This window comes from Spermophilus citellus (assembly GCF_964194105.1).
Source record: "Spermophilus citellus genome assembly, chromosome: 4".
NCBI classification, from domain to species: domain Eukaryota; kingdom Metazoa; phylum Chordata; class Mammalia; order Rodentia; family Sciuridae; genus Spermophilus; species Spermophilus citellus.
Genome location: NC_138185.1, coordinates 146,659,497 through 146,676,355, shown reverse-complemented (window position 1 = coordinate 146,676,355; position 16,859 = coordinate 146,659,497). Strand labels below are relative to the sequence as shown.

The 16,859-nt window shown below is 34.1% G+C and overlaps 2 protein-coding genes across 2 annotated transcripts; both read left to right on the top strand.

Moving 5' to 3' along the window:
* Nucleotides 1–4,035: 4,035 nt before the first annotated feature.
* Nucleotides 4,036–4,977, top strand: LOC308646192 (olfactory receptor 4L1-like; the record flags this gene model as incomplete). The annotated part of the gene is made up of 1 exon (XM_081288860.1): nucleotides 4,036–4,977. One exon carries the CDS (start codon nucleotides 4,036–4,038, stop codon nucleotides 4,975–4,977), a length of 942 nt encoding a protein of 313 aa, XP_081144986.1.
* Nucleotides 4,978–13,682: 8,705 nt separating this feature from the next.
* LOC308646205 (olfactory receptor 4K14-like) lies at nucleotides 13,683–14,621 on the top strand (the record flags this gene model as incomplete). Its single annotated transcript, XM_081288871.1, has 1 exon — nucleotides 13,683–14,621. The coding sequence occupies one exon, from the start codon at nucleotides 13,683–13,685 to the stop codon at nucleotides 14,619–14,621; it is 939 nt and encodes a 312-aa protein (XP_081144997.1).
* Nucleotides 14,622–16,859: the final 2,238 nt, after the last annotated feature.

The window sequence follows — 16,859 nt, the reverse complement described above, 5'->3', positions numbered from 1 at the left end:
TTAGAAAATTAAGTATACTTATCAACTGGTTTGAGCACCAATTTGTGCACATATTATCTTTCTAATTTCTGTGTTTAGGAACCCTGCCTGTCTTACAAACACATCCTCAAGCAGTAATGCATACTACAGCATACATCTTTAGCAGAGACACTTTGAAAAGGTTACATTTTAATGACAATTCTTACTTTATACTAAGGTCTGAGATGGGGAACTGCTAAGAAAAGCTTTAACGTTAAGAGAGTCAAAAATCTTATAGTAATGTCTACTTTGTTTTTTGGAAATTCATGTGTCACCACCTTTATCAAATGTTTATCAATATAGTTCTTTGGTATTTCTTTCAAGAAGGCTATAATTGTTTTAAAAACATGAAGGAATTTCTTATTACAATAAACACAGAATAACTGCTCTATCGAATGAACTCATCTTTGATCTTTGTTGTTACTTTGTAAGCCTTTAGAATTTGCTGGCTTAATTATGTTGCTTATCATAATGTTATACTAGAGTGGTCCATGAACTTCTCTGATTTTTAGACTACTCGTAATCAATTCAGGTCATTAAGAATGGTGAAAGCCCCACCAACACCACCCTCTCTCTCTAGTCCCAAGTATAGGAAAATATTTTTATCTGTGTTACTAACTGGTCAATGTTCTATGAGTTTCCTTGTAGTAGACACTGCTTATATAAATTTACTTGAATAAGAAAATCAGTCATCATATTAGTTATAAATTATTTATGTAATCAAGTTAAGAGAACTATAATTTCTTCATGTTTTATTTAGAATAAATTAATTTTCTATAAATATCTTCTACCCAGAACCAACCAACCCACTTAGTGCTTTGCTGAGCAAACACCCTTTAGAGAAAGTTTACATGCATGAAACATCTGGTGAATTCATGATTCACCTAAACAATAGTTAAAACAAGTTCTTATTCTGAACTCTAGGGGAAATCCACATGGTTATTTTAATAATTCCCTCTGGGAGTTATTCACAGTGTGCAATTGCCCTCTTCTTCAAACTAGAAGTAAAAATGTTAGGCCATATATATTCAGAACTTCACTGTGTCTACATGTCTTTGAAGACATCGCTGTGTCTTTGAAGATGCCGCTGCTCGACTAGAACAGGTAGGTTTAAATAGCAGTCCTAAGTCAGTACCTTCATGTACTTTAAAAAAAGATCTGTCATTTGACATGAAAGTAGTAACTTACCAGAAACTATATTACTCTGATCAGAAGGGAAATTCTTAGAGCTGATTGTGCCCACCTCCATCTGGACAAATATGCCTGCATGCAGTGAGGAGCAGAGGAGCCACTGTGATTGACAAAAGCAATGAATACAGCTTTCTATTCTCAGTACTCCAAATTTACATATAAAATTATGTAATGTACCTTTTGAATCACCTCCACATTTTCTACTTTTAGCATGTTAAGACTAAGGACTGCATAGATGTGAAGAATAATTTTTTCACTATTGTGTGAGATCAATTTTTGCCAGGGCAAGGATACTAACAATGATGATAATAACTCTTAATAAAATAGACAATTTGTCAGCTGTAAAGTTTTATTTACCAGAGAAAAACATTTTCATCCACACAAACTTCAGTATTAGCTTTTCCTAGTAAAATGCAGCTGAAGGGTATACTGGTTTAAATATCTTATCACCAGAAAATAGATAATATTGAAGAACACAAGTTCATTAATGTACATATATATTACCTTATGTATACTATGAAATATACAAGTATATTTCACATATGTTACCCTTTGGATTCTCATAATTATTTCTAATAGGGTATTTTTTTTCTAAGTGGGTATTATTTCATTTTAACAGTCAAATAAATAAATATTCCAAACAATTGGGAATATATATTCCTAGCAAATGGTGAGGAAAGACCTATAATTTAAATCTTGGCAGTTCAGTTTGTTTTTAATTGTAATTTGGGGATAAATATTGTTTCTGAATATGTGATAAAGTATTAGGCAAAAACCAACTAAAAACAAGAATAGATTTCCACCGTCCATTCTGATAGTCCAGAATAGGATGAGGCACAAGCATGGTCATTTGAATTTGTGTGTGTGTATGTGTGTATTTGTAGCTTTATTCATATGTGTATTATGAGTTCAAAAGAAAAAAGCTGAAACAAAAATAATCCAAATACAAAGCTAAAATATAATATAGAAGTGATCCTGTGAGCTGATGTGTCAGCTCTAGCCAGGCTCTGTGGTGCACACCTGTATTCCCAGTGGTTTGGGAGGCTGCAGCAGGAAGATTGCAAGTTCAAAGCCAGCCTCAGCAATTACCCAGGCTCTGAGCAACTTGGTGAGACCTTGTCTCAAAGTAAAATATAAAAAAGTAGTCCTGCCTTCAATTTTAACTATTTCAATGTTTATCTATTTCCAATAGTTTGGAATATGTATTTATTTGATTGTTAAAAAGAAATAATACTCACTTCGAAATAATACCCTATTAAAAATAATTATGAGAATCCAAAGGGTAATGTGTGTGGATATACTTGTATATTTCATAGTGTACATACAAGTGATATGTATGTGCATTAATGAAATTATGTCCTTCAACATATATGTATTTTCTGTTGACTGTCAAGATATTTAAACCAGTACGCACTTCAGATACATTTTACTAGGAAAGGCTAACACTGAAATTTGTGTGGATGAAAATGTTTTTCTCTGGTAAATAAAACTTTACAGCTGTCAAATTGTCTATTTTATTAAGAGTTATTATAATCATTGTTAGTATCCTTGCCCTGGCAAAAATTGATCCCACACAATAGTGACAAAATTATTCTTCATATCTATGTAGTCCTTAGTCTTAACATGCTAAAAGTAGAAAATATGGAGGTGATTAAAAGGGTACATTACAGAATTTTATATGTAAATTTGGAGTACTAAAAATAGAAAGCTGTATACATTGCAGTTCAATATGGGAAATCTCACAGAGGGCAAAGGTGAGCTGTGTGAGTCCCCTCAATCTCCACAGGTGGAGATATCACAGGGCAGCACAGACACAGAAGAGAAGGTCAGCTCTGAGGAGCCAGGGAAACAAACACTTCTCACAGGGGACACCTGCCCTGACAACACAAAGGGAAGAAAGGAAGAGCTTCAGACAAGAGCCAGGCAACAACAGATTCAGGAAAATAAGCAAGAGGACTAGACAGGAGAGGTCAGGACTTCTGCTCATAACCAAAGTATAAATAAGAACATGGCTCCAAAAGAAGAAAAATCTGAGCCAATGAAAAAGCAATTATCTAAATATACAAAAACTCCTCAGGAACAGAATTTATCTAATAATTTGGAGGGCTCAGAGGAAAAATACAACCTGTTCATAGCTTAAGCTTTGCTTATTTAGGAATTAGTAAAATTATTGAGCTATCATTTTAGAATGAATGGGAAAGGTAAGAACATACTGGAGCTGGTAGGATAATGTACCTTAATCTGCTTTGTGTAAGTACCTGTATGATGACGTATTTTGTGTATGCACCTATGCATTATAAATATAATTTATATATGATATATATTACATATATTGATATAAATGTATATATGTTTTCAAATTACATACACATATATAAATACTTCAAATGTAGGAGTGGAAAAGAATGAATACTCATCATCAAAATGTGAAGTGAATATATTTATCACTTGAACTAACGTATTTAACTAATTGTGATTGGCGTGTTTCTCATTGATTACATTGAACACAGGGTTCATGAACTCATGACTTCATGATAGAAACAACAAATACATGTGGAGATGCATCTAGGCCTGTATATACATGTGTGAAATTTTGTAATAATTTCTCATCTTTTCTGCCGTTCTGAATGATAAAAATTTCAATATCAGTGATTAGCACCCCTTGTATTAATCAAATAAAATGTATTTTTCATAAATGTCCATCTTCTTCCTTTCTATAGGACTCAAATTTTCACTTCATTTATGCCCACACCTTCAAACCATCACAGGCTAAGTTAACATTTTCCAGATTACCTTCACTTCAAACACTTTTGTAATTCCCACTGCATGGTTATGAAGAACAGCTCTACGATATCTGAGTTTGTTTTGTTAGGGCTCACCAGCACTCCGGAACTGGAAATTTTCTTCTTTTGCATATTTTTGGTGGTCTATACAGCAATCATGGCAGGAAACCTTCTCATTGTGATCACTGTGATCTGTGACTCTCACCTTCATTCCACACCAATGTACTTCCTCCTTGGAAACCTCTCCTTTCTGGATATGTCCATTTCCACCATCACGACCCCTAAGATGTTGGCAGATTTCCTCAGGGAGAAGAAAACTATTTCCTTGTGGGGCTGTATGGCTCAGATGTTCTTCCTCCATTTCTTGGGGGGCAGTGAGATGACTCTTCTCATAGTTATGGCAGTTGATCGGTACATTGCCATCTGTAAGCCTCTTCACTACACAGCCATCATGAGCCACAGGGTGTTGATGGGCTCTGTGCTGCTGTCCTGGGCTGTTGGCTTGGTGCACACCATGAGCCAGATGGTCTTCACTGTCACCCTGCCTTTCTGCGGCCCCAACATTGTGGACAACATATTTTGTGACCTTCCCCTGGTAATAAAGCTTGCCTGCACTGAGACCTATGTTCTGGAGTTGCTGGTAATTGCTGACAGTGGCTTCCTGTCCTTCATCTGCTTCATACTCTTGCTTATTTCCTACTCTCTCATTCTGGTAACTGTGAGACATGGAGCCTCGGGTGGGCTCTCCAGAGCTCTGTCCACACTGTCTGCTCACATCACTGTGGTCACTCTGTTCTTTGGGCCCTGCATCTTCATTTACACTTGGCCGTTCAGTAGTCTTTCAGTGGATAAATTTCTTTCTGTGTTTTATTCAGTCATTACACCCTTACTGAACCCCATTATTTACACACTGAGGAATCAGGAGATGAAATCAGCCATGAACAGACTGAGGACCCAACACACTAGCTCCATACACACCTTCTAAACAATAGTCATGGAGATGAAGGGTTTTGTGGAAAAGCCACATAAATTACATGTCAGAATAGGTTGGCCTGAAATGGAGGTTCCTTGTAGCTTTTTAAATATTTTTATATCATACGTTTAAAATTTCACAAAATGTCCCATTGTTGTATTTCTATGATATATGTAGTTTTATTGAAAGAAAAATTATTTTCATTGAAATCTATTTCAGATATGCATTAGTAAATTGATTTTTTAACATAATAAGTATTGTGATTGAAAATTTGGCTCAATAACTATATTTAGAAATGTAGTAGTTACTGAAAAGAAAGAAAACTGAATTTCTATAATTTAAATCAAGGATCTTTCAGCTCAATTCTCTAGATGAATAAAGAGAGTCAAGTTTATGTGAATTCTTCTGAGCCCCAGGCGTGGACATAAACATTTACATTTTTGGGGATCCTAACAAGTCAAAAGATTATTTTGCAACAGGGCAAAAAAGTTGTTTTTGTGACTGAACAGAAGCAGATATCAATTGATATAAGAATGCATTTTTTCCTTAACAGAAATTACAGCTAACAAGGGTGACATTGCACCTTTTGTCTTGCCACAGTCTTGGCTGGGCACAAGATCACGAGCCACTCACAGCTTTGTAGATTCAAACAGCAATTCTTTATTCCCGAACTCACACCGGCCTCTACACATGTTCTGGGGCAATCCCAGTTCTCCTGCCGCCCAATTCACCTACTCCAGGAGGCTTTTTTTAAAATCCCATTTGAATCTCACGAGAACTCAAGGGGAACAAACAGCAGGAACACCCTAATCCCAGCAGCAATAATCTTCAACCTCCAACTTCCCTAAAACCTCTATTGTCTTAAACCAGGAACGCCTTAAAAACCAAATTATCTTAAACCCGGATACTTCCTAAAACCTGGATCCACCCTGGTCATTGAGCAGGGTCACCTTTCTCAAACACACATGCAAGGTCACAGCAAATTTCCGAGGCAAGTCCATTTAACATGGGGTACGATGGCAAGGAAATATCGATGCGTCATTCCTACTTGGCAATGGCCCTCAGCATTGTCTTATCTTTCATTCATGTTTGTATACAGATTTACATCATGTACCTTTCAATAAACAAGTAATAACATTACTTTAGTGTTTGTCCCCTGGATAAAGAAAAACTAAAGTAGCCCCCATGGATTCCTGGCATTTATACCATGAAAAACAGGATTAGGAAAGCTGATAAAATTGCCTACAGAAACCCTAAATTTGGAATAAATAGACCATCCATGACACTTGAACATGTATATAAAAGGCTAAGATCATAATTGACCCTCAGCTAAATGCACTAGAATTTGATATTTTACTTTGTTCTTCCTAAATTAATTCTTTCTTATGTTATGCTTATATTATCATTCACTCGAAAATTGTTTACTATTGTCCCTCAAATGCTTATCAGTGTAGTGATTTGACTTGCATAAGTGCCATTCAGTTTCCTTTCTTCTCAAACCCATCAATAAGGTAATTCTAGAGAGAATTCATTGGTTCAAAGTGTTGTTATTTTTTCATCATATAAATCAAACTCACTTTAACCAACTGTGCCTTAATTAATAATTAAGGTACCTTCAATTTCCTAATAATATAAGGATTTTCATGATTAATATATTTATACTCTCTCTGCATGTAAAACTGTGTAAAAATTTCTGTAGTATAAACACCCAGGGAAGAAAATAATTAATTTCACTAACAGCTACAGATTATTACTTACTTTCAACTGCAGAGACAGAGTTTCCACCAGTAAGTATTCTAAATTTTGTTTTCTATATAACTTAATAGCTTGTTGCTTTATTGCTTTTTCAGATTCCCAGGAATTTTGGAGCCTCCTTCCCATATCCATTAGCTATAAACTTCATTTTCTTACTCTTTCGTGATCTTCATTCACTTAAGAGGGTTTTCTTTACTTTTCTTATTCATTGGAATGATATAAATCTGCACAGTAAAATAAAGTAGCTATTACCATATATGGATAGGTAAGCATAAATTTAAATTATTTTTTCTTAGAAATTGAAAATTTAGCTCTTCACATACATTCATCTAATGTCCAACATCCGCATGTAAATAGTTGTTACCTGATTGGACAGGTATAGAGCATGTCCACCATCATAGAAAGTTATTTTTGAAAGCAGGGGTTTTATTGATTTTATATACTACAAATAACTTTTGACTTTGCTATCTGTTTAGTTTCCTCCTAGTATCTTTCATTAGACAGCTATTTTTCACTATTTATATCCTCATATTTACTCAAATGTTACCTTCTATTTACTTTTAAAGTTTTGTTTATAGATGTTCTTTCCCAGCAACGGATTGTCAAGATATTCCTCAACATTTTCTTTTATTATTATTGTTTAATTGTTTGCATTTTGTGATTAAAAGTTTCTGTAGTTCACCTTTCTATGGAAGGAGATACTCAATTTTTTACCTCCTTTTACTAAATGACTGTTCCCAGCAATATTTCCAATTTAATCTTCTCTTCCTCCATTGCTTTCAAAGGGCAGCATAGAACTGTACCACAATATGGCTCTGTGTGTATGTCAGCTCATGTATACATTTATGATCCAAGTTTTCTGTTTAGTTTCATAGATGTCTTTTGCTTTACCTTCATTATATTAGGGACAATCACTTTGTATATGGTTTAACATTTAGTGGATGTGATCCCTCTCTTCATTTCCTATTGAAAGTTGAAATAGGAAAGCATGAATCTTTATCTATTTTAGTTTTATTAAGATTAGTTTAAGACAAGCTATATTTTTATTGAGTATGTATATCTGAGATAACATTGACATTTGTGTTATGCTGTGTTATCCTGCATATGTTCATGGGCATGAGAAAATCCTTTTGTTTATTTGAATTGCAGTTTATATTCTGTAAGAGTTCAATTTTTCCCCTGTAATGCCCTCTGTTATTGTCAATTTGTACATGTATCATTTTTCTTTAAGGTAAATAAAGAAATTCATATTGTTATAATAAAATAACAATATAAATATATTTAAAATTTGTTTTATAAATAAAATAAAAATAAATGTGACAAGGATGCATATATATATAATGAATATATCCATATATAGATATAGGTAATATATAAGTAAACATATAAATAATATGCATATAAATGCATATGCATATTAATTTCATGGTACACAGATATTTGGACAAACATTATATTGGAAGTTTCTGGTTTTGATGAAATTAGCATAAAACTCATCCAATCACTTGAAGGCTTCAAAAGACAAAAGACTGACCTCTAATAAGCATGAGGAACTGTCAGGAGACAGCCATTGTACCAAAATGCCTTCATTCTCTGAGTTTCCCACTGCAAATGTATCAGATTAAATATTGATTTATTTTCTCAGATATTGAATTCAGTGTCTTCACAATCACAAGAACCAATTACTCAAAAATCTTTCATGTATGTGTACATATGCACATATACACACAAAGATATACACACACATCCTTTTGGTTCTGTTTCTCCAGAGAACCCTGACTGATAATCTCATATGTAATACATGTATTTTATAAATATACATATATAATATTTGTTTGCAAACTTGAGAGGAAGGTAAAGACTCAATGCTATTTTACTACTGACTACTTCAGTGCATTTCCTAAGACAGCATAATTTCCAAATCAGGAAATTCACAGTGCTATTTTATGAATAGCTAATCAATAGACTCATTCGATTTTATTAAACACGAACTAAATAGTATCCTTTTAACAAGGTAAAACCTCTGGAACCACAAATTTTACTTCATTACTATGTCTCTTTATTATGTATTAATCTTCAACAATTCCTCAATTTTTCCTTGATATTTTTATGGCGATAAATATTAGAATGTGTAGAATCTGTCAAAGTTCAGATAATGTTTTATAAGGTTTTATGTAATGTTTCATAATATTCATAATATTTTATATGACATATATAATATTATATAATGAGTAGATTCAGATTTATTCAATTGCGGCAGTAGAACCCCCCCAAGATGTGTCCTTCTCAATGATTCCATGAATTTCCGAGTCTTGCTTATTTGCTTAGCATAATATTCTTCACTTGTATCCATTTACATGTAAATGGCATAATTTTATTATTCTTTATAATTAAGTAAAACTCCATTGTGCATATATATACCACATTTTAAAATCCATTTATTTGACAGGCACCTGGACTGTTTCCATGACTTAGTGGGAATTGTACTGCTGTAAACATGGATGAACCTATATCACTATAATATGCTGATTTTAGGTGTGGGATAAATATTGAGGATTGGAACAACTGGGTCATGTGGTGGTTTAATTTGTAGTCTTTAGAGGAATTTCCAAACTGTTTTCCAAGGTGGTTGTTCTAATTTGCAGTCCCACCTAAGAGTGCTGCTTTTTAAGAATACACCATTTTGAAATGCACAAACACTTGCCAAGTTATATAATATTCTTGGCCATAAAACAAGTCTCATTAACTTTGAAAGTATTCAAGTCACTCAGAGTTGTACACAGATAAGCAAAGAAGGTTTTATTTGTAATAGTCTGAACCTGGAAAAAACACAAATGTGCCTCAGGACATGAATGTGAAAACAGTTATGGCTTTTAAGTACAATGAAATATTTGGCAATGAAAAGGAATGTTATATTGATATAAATAGCATGATGAATATAACAATAATTATGATTAATAAAAGAAAAAATTGGGGGGGGTTACCAAGGATTGAACCCAGGGCACTCAACCACTGAGCCACATCCCCAGTCCTATTTTGTATTTTATTTAGAGACAGGATCTCACTGAGTTGTTTAGGGCCTTGATTTTGCTGAGACTTAGTTTTGAACTCACAATCCTCCTGTACATATATCAATGTACTATAATAAATTTGGTTTTAAATTTAAGAATACAAAATAAATATATTTAGAACTCAAATCAAAGTCCTTTTTAAAAAACTGAAAACAGCTTAATAACTTGATATACAATATGTAACAGTCAGCATCTCATGTAATCATAGAATAAACATTACATCAGGTCATTTGACCAAGATTCCCTATCAATTCAGAGAATCTTGACATGTGTTACAGCACTGTCTATCACACCTTTCAGCATATGACCTTGTAAGGGTAAAATTTCTAAGCTGTTTCTAAACTGCAAAGCCTGAGTTAAAGTGTAAAAGATTAATAAATTAAATTGTAAAGTTTCTAAGCTGCAAGGCCTGAGTTAAAAAGTAAAAGACCAGGTATTGTTAAAAATCCTCTGCTACCCCCAAAACCTGAAATTCTTGTAGCTGTTAGGACAATACTGGAACTGCCCAGCAAATATTCCCACTGACTCCCTGGTTGTCTAGTAACATGGGACTCTGTGTAGTTTGTCACGTAGTTATTTAGGCCCTAAAACCAATCAGTTTGAATGTGTACCCCACTTAGGAGTGACCAATCACCCCCACCCAATCTGTTCCCGCCAATGAATGTACTAATCATGTCTCAGAGTTGTTGTTCAATTTTCCCGTGCCTCATGATGATTTGTTCTGATGTATGCAAAGCCCCTGCCGTCCCCAAAAAGTATACTTAAGCACTGCTTGAGCTCTGCTCGGGGCTCTGGGCTGCTCTTGCTCTTTGAGCAAGCCTGCCTGGGGTCTCAGCACACTGAATTGGATCCTTAATAACCTTCCTCCTGCTTATTGCCTGAAGCCAGTCTCTTGTGGTCTCTTCCTCCAACGCTTCGCCGGACCCTTACAACCTCTCTGGCAATTGGAAATATAATTGAATTAAATGTGGTACTTATTGTGCTTATTGTTCCATTGAATAAAGTTTAAATTACTCACTGATTTTTAACATTGGACTGATTTGCAATATTTTTTACTTATCTCCCTTTTCTGACTTCAAGAGGATGAAACACTTGGTATCACCCTTTTAAAGAAGACCTGAAGAGTTATTCAGGTAATTATTTCCATACTTGTGTTTTGAGCATAAAATGGGTTAATTTCCCCCAAGGGATGGCTTCAGGTGGTGAATATAGTTCATGCCAAGGGAGAGCACCTCCGCAGACACTATCTCCACCCATAAATGGATGTAACACAAGCACACTTCAGAAGACAGAATCTGCTCTAAGAGAAATGTGTGTTTAGTAAGTCATCTCATTTCTTTGATTTTCTTTAAGATAATTCTTAAAATATTTTCATGCCTTTATTTTAAAAGATCCATGCTACACCTGGTGGGAAGAATGGCTTCATTAGCTTCTGAAAATTTCAAAAGAGAATCCACAAATTTTCTCCTCCTACCTGTTCCTAGTAGAATTTCTATGGAGTTAACAAGAGTAAACACAACTGTAATATGCCTTCCTCAGAGATGTTCTCAGATCCAGGTAGGAAGAGCATAGTCGTTTCCCCATGAATCAACATGAACAGGTTCTAGTAAACCTTGTTCAAGTAGTCCCTGACTTTTAAGAGGATAAAATTATTTTTATTATCAAAGAATGCATAGAATATGATGATAGCTCTTAGCATAAACAAAAAAGTAAACACACTGAAATGTTATAAACCTGGTTATTACAAAATATGACTAAACTAACAGCCTAAAAATAAAGAGTATAATTATGATCTATAGAATATAACTATATATTTCATCTGTAGATACCACAGAATTAATTAAATAGTCTGAGTCCTATATATGCATGCAAAAATGCAAATATTAATCAATAAATCTGTTGTGTGTAATTATTCACCAATATTTTCAAAAATAATAGTTACAAAACTTATTTTTAAGTAGCTATATGAGTTTTTATGGGTCAGTTGTTTCTCTCAAATATGCATAGTTATCTTTTAGTAAATTTCTACCTCAAACATATTTGCAATAATATTTGTGACACTACTGTATATGTAATTTATTCCAGGGGGTATAGAAATATCATTTGAAAATTTAGCCCAGAAAATATTCTGTAAAAAGAAACTAAATTTTGGTTAAAAGTTCAATTTGTTCAAATTTTGCAACGGGCATAAATCAATTAGTTGTAATATTGATTTATTTTCCTTAGAAATTTGGTAAATCTCTATGACAGAATATAACGTCTATTTGCAACTTATGAGACTATTATCATATATCTCTTTTTCCCTAGCAAATTTTTTTTGATTTTGCAATTTTTCTCTTTTTAATCTGTACTTCTGAGTCCTAAATAAAAGGAAAGGGAAAAAATAGTCACAATAAGATAATGGATTTTGTTACTCACCTGCTCTCCTTGGTCCAAACGTGACATTTTAAAGGCTAGAAAAAGATGAGAAAAACAATGCCAAGAAATAATCATGGCGAAGGGAAATCATGGTCCCACCATCCAGCTTGAGCATAAGATGGGTTATTTCCCCCTTGCTAAGAGCTTGAGAAGTATTGTCCAGCTTGAGAAGAGTTGTAGTTTGCTAAGAGATCAAGCTAAGCAATATTGGTGTTTACTACTGAAGGTTTAATTTTACATTCATTCAGTACTAACATTCCAAAGGTTCAATTTACTTATACATGTAGGTAAATGTAATTTATTCCCAAATTATAAATAAATATATGTATACTATACACACACATATATACTCGAATATGCATGCATATGTATATGTATATATATATATATATATATATATATATATATATATATATTTATGTAGAAAGCAATAAAACTGTTGTAACTATTATATGTATATATAAACATATTTGTATGTGTATATGTATATATACATATATAGAGAGATGGATACATAAAGAGAGGGAGAGAGAGAAAAAACAGAAGAGAGAGAGAGTATTGTATTCTTGATGGTCAAGAAACTAATGTTTCAAAGCCTATGATTTTCTAGCATCCACTGATACAATTTAAGGCAAATGAGTTTTTTTTTTTCCTAACCTTAAGATATCTGGAACATTCAGAGCTCATTATATTTGAATGTAAGTTTGAGTTCCCATCCACTTTAGTTTTTTCACTTCTATGTTACTCTATAGTGAACATATATTTTTTCCTAACCTGTTCACTTTACAAAATACATTCTATCTTCTGATAGATTTTAAATGCTGGTAAATTTTATGCCTAGTTTGCATCCAAATCATATGACCCTCAATTCAGCTTCTTCCATGAAGTTTGGCTCAAGATTTGTTTTAGAAAGAGAAGTAAAATTTTAATTTTATCATCTTTTAAGAGGACGGTTTATCAGGACTTGAAATCATTAAACATAGGACATAGAAACAGTAAGAGTATGTCAAATCATTTGTACTGGATTGAAATATCAGTTCTCTATTATCTTCCCAACATGATTTAATTTTTTTATATATAAAATGTGGTGATTATGAGTTTCAGGCTCAGGTTTTTTTTTTCACTTAGTAGTGTACATAACCATAATACCAGGTGAAACCACAATCATTGTTTAGCATTTCACCTTGCTTCTCTGCTTTCCTCACTCCTTTCTTGTGAGAGAGCTTTCTAGGCAAATCATTTGGATAAAAATTCCAACTAACATGCAGGAAAGTCAGGCTCACAGTTAGATTCTTTTGGAGATATGATGCTATTCATATTTAACCAAGATTTCACCTCACAATCATACTTTTTAATGTTAGATATGAAGAATTTCAATGTGAATATCAAATTCTAAACATTTAGTCTTTTTTCTCCTCCCACTAACTGCTAATCTACTTTCTCCAGGTTATTTTAGAGGGCATACTCAATAAAATGGATGGAGGAAATCAGTCCACAGTGTCAGAATTTGTGCTTCTGGGACTTGGCCACTCACGGAGTATGCAGGTCTTACTCTTCATGATATTTTTGCTGCTTTATGTGATCATTGTATCTGGAAATATTGTCATTGTGACCTTAATCATCACTGACCCTCATCTCCATTCCCCCATGTACTTCTTTTTGGCTAACCTGTCCTTTGTTGATATGTGGCTTTCCTCAGTCACCACTCCTAAGATGATCACAGACTTTCTCAGAGAGAACAAAACCATTTCCTTTGCAGGTTGCATGTGCCAAATCTTCTTTGCCCATTTCATTGCAGCAAGTGAGATGGTGCTTCTGGTGTCCATGGCCTATGACCGCTATGTGGCCATCTGCAAACCACTTCATTACTCCACCATTATGAGCCTGCAAAGGTGCACTGGGCTGGTGGTTTCTTCCTGGACCACTGGCTTTGTGCATGCCATGAGTCACCTGGCTGTGATAGTGCAGTTGCCTTTCTGTGGCCCCAGGGAAATAGACAGCTTCTTCTGTGATATGCCTCTGGTGATCAAGCTGGCCTGCATGGATTCTTATAATTTAGACATTTTAATGAATGTTGACTGTGGGTTTGTGGCTGTAACCTGCTTTATCCTCTTGCTGATATCGTACACATATATTCTTCTCAGTGTTTCCCAGAGATCTAAAACTGGTGCATCTAAAGCCCTGTCCACCTGCAGTGCCCACATTACAGTTGTGGTGATCTTTTTTGTGCCCTGTATCTTCATTTATGTGTGGCCACTCAACATCACTTGGTTGGACAAATTCCTTGCTGTGTTTTATTCTGTTTTTACACCTCTCCTCAATCCGGCCATTTATACATTAAGAAATAAAGAGATTAAAAAGGCTTTGAAAAGATTCAGGAGTTATTATGTAGGTTCCCAGGAAAAGGCTTAATGCCCAGAAATTCATTGCATGTACTTTAAATTGACAATACACTGACCTTATAATATAGTTTAAAATTCAAGGAATATAGTTTATAGCTATAAATAGTTCCAGTTTCCAGATACTTCTGTAGATTTGAGGCAATGCAGAGATCTTAAATTTTACTAATCAGCCAATGTTGTGAATTATTTCCCTAAAATCCATACAAGAACAATCCTTTATTATGTAAAAATTATCTTTTCAGTCTTTCTACACACTAATAATAGGAAAAAGCACCTGCAAGCAAGCATAGTGACTTTAGTGTTCATCTGCATTGCAGCATGCATCAATACAGGACATCTAATTAAACCTCATTGTGTGTGAACCACATTAGGCATGTCTGCTAAAATGGTGTTGATTTTTCTTGGTGGGACATGAAAGCATTCTAAAATAAGATTCTCATGTTTGTTCATAGCTGTGTGAATATACTACTTTCAACTTATTCACATATATAAGTGAGTTTTATGGTTCGGTAATTGTATCTCAACAAGATTATTCTTAAAAAAAAATCCAATTCCAGGAGTACACCCATGGAACCTATCAAAACATGAAAGCTCTTTCTTTCAATTTATACAGTGCACAGGCTTTTTCCTCCTTTGTCAGACCTACCTTGGCCCAGGGCTTTCACTGGGACTTTAGTAATCCTCTTGGAGAGGAAGTCAGGTGCAAACAAAAGAGTCTTATGTTGCCTGAAGCTTCTTTGAGCAGGGTGAGGTAGGGAGATTGCTGGGGTAAATCTTTCATGAGCAACATCCAGTTGTTCCCATACTTTGGAATTCTAGGTTTTCTCCCAGTGCCCTGATCTGAGCATAACACCCATATCTGGACTAAGTGCTTATACAATTGTGGAGCTGTGTTATTGCATTAGATGTAAAATGTAGGTAAGTACTATCCCTTCACCACAGGAAATAAGCTTCTGTTTTTTCCTACCAAATATTTCTTCAGGCCCTTGCACTGAATCTTTAAGTACTTGTTTGTAGCCTTCTGTTCACTATTCCTCTGAAGGGAGTCCTACAGTTTAGCAATGAGTAAACAACTCCCCAATAGGAATGGAATAGCTATTCCCAATCTTTGAACACCTGAATCACTTCCCTGCAGGGGGTGTTCTTTTCCAAATGAATATTTTTTCCAGTGAGGCCTGGTAGGAGTCTAAGGTTGGAGTATTGTGATTTCAAGGCCAGACTGGGAAACTAGAAAGAAAATAAATTTAAAAACAAGATTAAATACAAAGTCAAAAATATTTTTTCAGATCCATCAGTGAAATCTTTTAACAATCAGGAATCTTCTTCCAGGACTGGGGTTCTATATCGTTCCTAGGACTGAATCTTACTTGTCCACCAAGTTGCTCAGTGACTCAGCCACAAATCCACATTTACCATCTACTTTCCCAAGCTATTCTCATTCCTAGTTGTGTAAGCTTGGCTAATCTGAGAGGCAGACATAAAGATGGATTCCAGTATACTCACACAGGGAAAACTGCAAGAAAAACAGAATTGATTCACGAACAGCATAGAGATATGTCTAAAACATTATTTATGTAGATACAGAGACATTGAAAACAAGAGTAAATCCTGTCAAAGTTTTAACTAATAAGAATTCAAAGATAGAGAAACAAATATTTAATGATAGAAATAAGAATAGTCATTCTTTCTAGTGATACTAACTGCAACGTGGATTAAGGAAATTTTTAGCTTTGAGAAAAAATATTTGGTAGTTGATAAATGTGATTATTTCAGGTATATTTATGAGGGAAAATTTTAATCTTTTCATTTAAGAGTTTGCACCTTAATATCTGCAAATTAATTCTCATATAATAACAGGAATTAAGAATGGCAAAACAAAAAAAAGTACTGGTTTAAAATAGTTTAAAATGTTCAGGGTAGATCTTTTCAATATACAGGCCAAAAAAATTGGCACATGGTAGATATAGTATTAATTATTAAAAAGCAGTGTCTTTATTTCATTATCATAACCTCTTTGTAAAAATCTCCCTTGAGGTACTTTCTAGCCAACTCTGTATTATGATAGCCAGTGTCTCATTATATTCTCCAAGGTCAAAACAGGCAAAGGGGAATGGAATTCTTGTTTTCTGGGCTTAGGGAACATCTTGTTATTTATTTGTAGTTTTTCATTTTCATCCTTTGTCTTAACTTGTAATTTGTATGTAATTGTGTCTTATGTGTTAAATTTAATCCAGCAATGTATTTTAAT